The sequence below is a fragment of the Arachis hypogaea genome, chromosome 20 (genome assembly GCF_003086295.3).
Source record: "Arachis hypogaea cultivar Tifrunner chromosome 20, arahy.Tifrunner.gnm2.J5K5, whole genome shotgun sequence".
Lineage (NCBI taxonomy): Eukaryota > Viridiplantae > Streptophyta > Magnoliopsida > Fabales > Fabaceae > Arachis > Arachis hypogaea.
The window spans coordinates 140995633-141003630 of record NC_092055.1 but is presented as its reverse complement, the minus strand read 5'-3'; the positions used below and the strand labels follow the sequence as shown (position 1 = coordinate 141003630).

Genomic DNA, 7998 nt, shown 5'->3' with positions numbered 1-7998 from the left:
GATGCTCATCTAGCTCTAGGCTTATATAACCTATTAATTTATGAGAGTAGACAACAATAACATAACTAAAATGAAACAAATAACTCTAAATTAGTAATTAATTTGAGGTTATCAAGATTTTATAGTGTTTTGGTAATGGTACAAACAATTTTGCGAAATGTCGACAAAATTAAAATAAATTAATCGTTAGGTTACCTTTTAAATTTTTTAAAAATTTCAAAGAAAACAAATATAGAATAATGTTATATATAATTTCAATATATTTTTTTATTTTTTAAAATATTTTTTAATTTTACAGGTCAAATACTAATTTGTCATAGTTTATTGCTAGATGTTAGCCAATAGATTATTGCGCACATAAGGAGAATTTGAATCTTGATATTTGCTTAAACGTATGAGTTAACTAACTAACTGATACGTGCTTCAAATGTTCGTAATATGCAAAAGTTCAAATATTATTTAAAAGTTATTAGTTTATATTATTTAGAATGCTTTGATACTAAATGATAAGAAAAAAAAAGAATAAATAAGACCATAATTAAAATTAAATAAAAAAAAAATTGTAATTGAAATAGAAAAAAAAGGATTAAAATTGAATATAAAAACAATCACTCTACTTTCTATCCAATTTCTTGATGCAACGAGAAAAAATTTATCAACCTAACTTGTTCACACCATAATTTGAGAATTGAATCGAAGAGATTTATCAACCTTCTACTAATTTTTCGCCTCACTTGTCCACACTATGATTTTATCACGAAACCAAAAAGTGTCTTGACACTTCTAATCACTCAATACTAAGACTATATATAATAGTTTATAAGGTATTTATAATCTCTTATTAGGTTACAAAAAAATTTCTAAGCTCATAAACATAAAACTCAATCTAATAACTAAATAAACAAAATTAAAATATATCAAATTAAATTAAATATTTTAAAAATATAAATAAATAACTTTTAAATAATATTTAAATTTTTATATCACGAACATTTGAAATAAGTATTGCCAATTGACTAACTCAAGTTGTTTAAATTAATTTCAATAATATTAACACATTCACGAGACTAATGCCATTGAGTTTGTGACCTCAAGTTCGAATATTTAAAAAAAAAATGTAATTATACCCTGTTTAAAATTGAAAAAAAAAAGGTTCTAGGTTCCTTCCCTCTTTCCAACTATGCCAAAGGGTAAGATGCCATTTTTTTTTTCTTATTAGTGCAAGCATGTAAATCGTTCAATTCGAGACGATACGCAATAATACAACTGCCAGAATATCTCATGGGTATGTAATCTTTTTATGAACGCAAGATCTCACTAAAAATTAAAAATCTTCATTTATTTCTTAAAGCTTATGTACAGCCAACCGAAACAAAGTAGCTAGTGAGGTTATACATTTACGATATATAAATTTAAAACACAGAACTACTAAACCAATTTCAGAAGAAAAAAAAAAAAAAAAACAGAAAGAAACATAATCATCCCTTTCTTAATAATTATTTTAGGCTCCTCGCTGCCATGGTCCCATACACCTACTACATGCATGACAAAAATAAGAAACCAAGTTTAGTCCATATTCTCTCTATAATCATTATATTTATAACAACAATAATACTTAGATTCAATCTATAATTTTTAATTCACTGTATGATTACTACATGAAAGGGTTATTTAGATTGGAGTTAAATTGGATTTTGACTGTTTGAAAAAAATTTAGAGATAATACTCAATTTGGTCTCTGAACTTACACGCGAGTCTCAATTTAGTCCATAAAGTTTCAATTGCTTCTATTTAGTCCCCAAATTTTGTGAACATAACTCATGATAGTCCTTGAAACAATTTTCAACGTACAAACGTTAACTGAACACTGTCGTGACAGTCGGATGCCACACTAAACTTTGTAAAATGATGTCGTTTTAGTTTTGATGGCACTCAAATAACCTAAAAACAACATTCTAAATGGTGTTTATTAAAATTTTACCTAACAAAATAAGTAATACGATGTCGTTTTTGAGCAATTTAAATGTGAAAACCAAAACTGTATTATTTTACAAGTTTTAACGTGACATGTGATAGCCTACAACAGCGCTCTATTAACGTTTTTATACTAAAAATGGTCTTAGGGACTAATATGAGGCACGTTTATAAACTTCGAGGACTAAATAGAGACAATTGAAATCTCAGGAATTAAATTGAGACTCGCGTATAAGTTTAGGGACCAAATTGAGTATTATCTCACAAAATCATCTGCACTAAGGATTGGTGTCAACGTCAAATGCGGATCCAATTGTGTCCTTGACTCTTTTTCGGTTTTTCTACATCATACAAAATTTTTCACACTGTTTTCCCTTAAATTTCCACCTTTAAACTATTCTAATTATATTTAGCTTATGTTATCTCATATTACATATATTTTTTTTATTTTTTACTTTTTACCAAAGATATGAGATTCGAATCCGCAACCTCTTAATTGAGTATGGGGAGATTATGCCATTTGAGCTATAACTCATTGGCTCATATTACATATACTTAATCTCATTAAGATGGCAAATTGTATTATCCTAAAAAATGTGTTAGTTCAACAATATATATAATTTAATTTTCATACTCATTATTGTAAAAGAATTTTTTAAAGACAATTAATAATATATTATTGCCATATTAAAAAAATAAATAAGTTTTAAAATTAATCTCATATATATTCTCTAAAAGTTAGAATCAGAAAAAGACAGAGTCAAAGAGTTTTGTCCTATTGTTTTTGTTGCTCAAAACTCAGAAAGTTAAATGGCAAATAACACATTCAATTTGAGTTGATTGATTGATTAATTTATTTATTAAATTTCGTTCACTTATCAAATTCCGCCTTATGCAGCAAGCCAGCAACCATTGATCAAGTGAAACCCCCCCCCCCCTCTCCCAAAAAAAAACATTTAAAGGTCAATAATAATGGCTATGGTGATAATCTGATAATAATCACACATAATCTCAGATTCAAGGTTTAATTATCAACAAATTAAAACATAGTTACACTACCTTAAAGATGATTAGCATTAAGCTGTAGAATGAAGATCTAATCGCTGTCGCTGCCGCTGCCGCTACCGCTGTCGCTTTCATGGTCATGGTCATCATGGCCATCCTCATGCTTTTTCTTGTCCTTCTTCTTTTTCTTCTTCTTCTTCTCTTCACCCTTGTGCTCGTCCTTGTCATCATGATCTCCATGGATCTTGTCCTTGATCTTGTCCACAATGCTATCTCCATCATCATCCTTCTTTTCCTTCTTTTTCTTCTCATCATCATGATGATCCTTGTGTTCTTCCTTATGATCTCCTTTGTGGTCATCATCTTTGTGATCACCATCCTTGTTCCCTCCAATATGGAGGACCTCTTCAATCTTTTCGATGATTCCTGACATTTTTTTTTCTAATTTGTTTTCGGCTTTAATTTTCTGGTGTGAGGCATATAAGCGTTGTGGTTTAGTGCTATTTATAGGCCCGGAAAGGAAATGAATTAATGAAGGATAATGTGAAGGGATTATCACAAAGGGTTGTAATTCAATGCTATTACACGGCGTTGTTAATTACCGGATATTTTTTTACTTTTTCTTTTTTGGAATACTTAAATTGGGGTATGTCTAAAACGAGGACAACCATTATGTGCTTATTGAATACGCCACATTTATATCGACCGTTAGATTTGATTAGATGAAAATCAAAGGCTAATATGAAAAAAGAGCATTGATGGACTCTAATAAATACAGAATATCTTAGTACATAAATAAATACTTTAAATGACAATACTTTAATATACAATACTTTAAATGGTAACAGAATCTTTTATTCTTAAATAATTAAATATAAAACATAAATACAAAAATATGAGTATTCTTTATTTAATAAGTGTACAAGATGTCTCTGGTACGGGTTGAGAGATGGATCGAGAACCTGCGGGTCGAGGCGGATGCCGGATCACTTGACTGGGGCGATGGGGGGACGTACCTGCAAAGACACTCCGACGCTCAAGTCAGAATGGATCTGAGAGGTGTAAGGTGTGTGGAATGAACGAATACCTGAAGGGACCTGGGTCCTCTATTTATAGGTGATGGAGAATATCTTATCTTATCTTATTTGGCTAAGATAAGGGAGACGTTTGAATTCGAAAGTCGGTTAGGAAACCGAGAGTGCCGTTTTCGGGCCTTCTAGAAGTGGGGAACGGGTCGGACCCGGGGAACCGGTGTTGGGTTCGGTCTTGGATCCGGGATGGTGGGCCGGATCCGTAACAGTTGCCCCCGCAGCGGGGGAGCGAACAAGGTCGGTCTGTCGCTGAAAGGCGCGATGCTTAACCGTGGGCTTCAGTTTGTCTCGGGAGTTCGTTTGTTTTTTGGAGGGAGATCGCTGCCTCGGCTCCGGCTTCGCTGAAGGCTCGTCTGACCGTTTTTTGGTTTGACGTGACTCCTCCGATTCTGCCGTGTCTGTTGCGTTCTTCGAGGCTTTATTAGCTTCTTTTTTCGAGGGAGGGTCATTAAATGTGAAGGGACGCTTTCCCTCTTCTGCCCCTACTAGCTTTAACTGCGCCTAGGGGCAATTGTGTCTTTTCACCCCTCTCTTTGAAACCGTTTTGGATTTTTATTTCAGTTCCCTCGCTCGTTTCCCTTTCTTTTTCCTTTTTCCATTCTCTTCTGAAGAATTTCTATCTGAACAGAAAGTCTCCTCCTTTCTCTGTGGTCTTTCATTTTTTGGTTTTTGCTTGCTGCTTCTGCTTTTCGAGCTTTCTCAAGTGTTCTTTCTGCATTTCTAGGTTAGCACGTTTCGCTTATTCTTTCCTGTTATTTTGTGAATGCTGCTCTGTCTTTTGCCATGCATTGTTCTGCCTGTTTTTAGTTTTGCGTTGAACTGGTTTCTTTGGGGGGGTAGTTTTTTGAGTTTTTGGAGGGGTTGAGCACCGCCGTGTTCATTCGGTGATTGCGGTGTACCGCCGTGTTGGTTTGGTAGTGGTGTGTAGGTTTCTGTCTTGCTTCTGTCTAGGGTTAGCAGGCTGATGGTGGTGCTCCTCCCTGTTTTAGCTATGCAACGGCGGAGAAATGAGGGTGTGGGAGCTCCAGTAGCCCCTTCCAGGGGCGTTCCCAATCGTTATGGTTGGGTGACTAGTGATGTATGGGGCGTTCCGTCGCGGATGACGGAGGGCGACCTTCAACGGCTCCGTGATCAGGGGGCCATCTGTGGTGGTGGTGATGAGGAGGGGCGGTATGAGCTCATCCTCCCGGATGCCGACGAGCGCGTTTGTTACTTGAATCTGCGTTCCCCCACCGTTCCGGATTGGATGTGGGTTTATGAGTCGATGTTCACTCGGCTTGGCGTGCGACTCCCCTTCTCGCCGTTTGTTCAGGATCTGTTAAGTCGGTGTTCCGTGGCGCCGTCTCAACTTCACCCGAACAGCTGGGCTGCTGTGCGGTCGTTTGAGTTGGTGTGCCGGTATCTCGACCTTCCGGCTTCCGTTCCTGTTTTTCTTTTTCTTTTCTTATGCACTCTCCCGACTAAGGAGGGGAAGCATAAGAAGGGGTATATGTCTTTCCGTGCTCAGCCTCATCGCCGTATTTTTGGCTTATTTGAGGATTCTTTTCATGGTTTTAAATGGGAGTATTTCAAGGTGCGTCCTGTCCAGGGGCATCATCCCTTCTGGCTGTCGCCGGAGGGCGTACGTCGGTTTCCGACATACTGAAATTTCCAAGCTGGCCCGTCGGTTCTAACTAAATTCACCTACAATGGTTTGTCCCAGGAGGATAAGGACGTTGCCAACGTTTTGCAGCATTTGTTTGGTGAGCGTCCGTTGAATCCTCGGGACGTTATGGGGGATCCCGAGGCTTGTCGGGCGTATATTGGTGTGTGCCTTGTCTTCTTTTCCCGATTTTATATGTTCTATTTTTCTCTTTTTGTAACTTACTTTGTTATTTTTTATTTCTTTCAGTTGAGATGGCTGGTGGGCTGACTTCTCTGGCTAGGTTGAAGGCGGCGATGGGCCGGGAGGAGGGATCCTCGTCTCCTTCTACCCCCTGTCTCCAATCCTGCCGTGGAATCTCAACCGGTTTCTCAGGAGGTGATTTCCTCGGCTGCACGGGCCGAGGTTCAAGTTTCCCCTGGCCCTGCGAACTCTCCTGAGGTTGTGGTGGTGTCGGCTGCTGAGGCTTCTCGGAAGAGAAGGAGGCCTGAGGACCCGAGCAGCGAGACTTTTGAGGAGGGTTTGGTGCCTAGTGTGATGGATCGTCATTTTGATGCCCCGGGTTTCATTGATCAGCATTTGATGCCTGGTACGGAGCCTTATTTTGATGGCTGTGATGTCTCGTTCCAGGCCAAGTCAGTGTATCGTGCTCTCCTTCGCTCTGCTGTTGTTGTTCGGAAGGCTGAGCCCGTGATGGCTCAGGTCGGTTTATTGGACAAGAAACTTCGCCAATCTCAGGCTGAGGTGGCTAAGTTGAAGGAGGAGCTCGAGGCTGCCGAGATTGCGAGGGAGAAGGCGGTGAAGTCTTCTGAGGAAGCCGGGGCGGAGATTCTCCGGCTTTCCGAGGTTGAGACTTCACTCCTTTCTCAGCTAGGTGAGGAGCGGCGCAAGGCTTCCGATGCGGGTTCCCGGGTTGCCGTACTTCTTGGTGAGACGGAGGCTCTGAATGCCGAGGTTGCTGCATTGAAGAGGGAGAAAACGGAACTGCTGGCCGATGCTAAGGATGCAATTGCTGCTACCGAGACGATGAAGGCGCAGGCCCTGGTGCTTGCTCCGGGAGTGGATGTGTCCGTGATGGGAGCATTCAAGACCGTTCGTGATGGCCGGATAGTCGACCTCGAGTAGCTTTATCTTTGTAATTTTTGTTCTTCCGCTCTTTTAGACTTACTTTGTTTTTTGGATACTTTTGGTTTGGCCGTGGGCCGTGTAACCGTGACTCCGTAGCTTTTGGATTTTGTTTTAATGACTTTTCCAGCCGTTCGAGCTCTTTTCGTATGTTCCGTTTTAAAGCTATTCCGTTTAATTAATCTTATTCCCATATTTGGGATGGGTGGACCGTCGTGTGGTCGGGTTTATATGGATATCCGTGGGTTGGGCCCGAAGGGTGATCGGTCCTCCAGTTGTGGCCGTGTTTTTGTTCCGTATTTAGGACATTGTGTGAAAAATAAAGAATTTAGGGATAGCTTTGTAATGTGATTTTATTGATGGGTGGGCCTCGTTAAAACCCTCCGTTGTTGGCGGGAAAGAGTACCCGAATTTGATACATAGGCGTAGTTTTGAAATGTAAATTTGCAACCACTGAATAAGTAAAGCGAAAGCGTAAAAGAAAACGGGGGGGGGGGGGAGGAATGGAGACCTGGGTTGGTTTTAGGAGTAGTATCGCCGTAAGTTGGCGGCGTTCCACGTTCTCGGGACTTCGTGACCGTTAAGCCGTTCGAGCTTGTACGTTCCTTTCCCGATTGCAGCTTTGATTCTGTATGGTCCCTCCCAGTTGGGGGCGAGTTTCCCTTCTCCCGGGGTTGGGGGACCGATGTCGTTTCGTCGTAGGACGAGGTCGTCTGTTGTGAACTCTCGCCGAATGACTCCGTGGTTGTGTCTTAGGCTGATTCTTTGTTTTAGGGCTAGCTCTCTGAGATGGGCTACGCTTCTTATTTCGTCAGTGAGGTCTCGTTCTGCTTCTTCGTCGTTGCCTCCGATTGTTCTTCACGGGCTTGGGTCGCCGATTTCAACTGGGATAATAGCTTCCGTGCCGTAGGTTAATCGAAAGGGGGTTTCCCCGGTAGCTGTCTGGGGGGTCATGCGGTACGACCATAAGACCGATCCGAGTTCGTCCGCCCATAGCCCTTTGGCTTCGTCGAGTCGTTTCTTGAGGCCTTTGACTATTATTTTGTTTGCTGATTCCACCTGCCCGTTTGTTTGGGGGTGTTCTACCGAGCTAAAGCGGTGGGATATGCGTAGTCCGCTTAGGAATTCCTTGAATTTTGTGTCGGCGAACTGGGTTCCGTT

General features: G+C 40.2%; 1 protein-coding gene across 1 annotated transcript; it reads right to left on the bottom strand.

The window, feature by feature from the left end:
- Positions 1-1397: 1397 nt before the first annotated feature.
- Positions 1398-3503, bottom strand: LOC112784976 (uncharacterized). Its single transcript, XM_025828370.3, has 2 exons — positions 3034-3503; positions 1398-1535 (listed from the first exon to the last, which is right to left on the bottom strand). The coding sequence occupies exon 1, from the start codon at positions 3410-3412 to the stop codon at positions 3071-3073; it is 342 nt and encodes a 113-aa protein (XP_025684155.1). The 5' UTR covers positions 3413-3503; the 3' UTR covers positions 1398-1535; positions 3034-3070.
- Positions 3504-7998: the final 4495 nt, after the last annotated feature.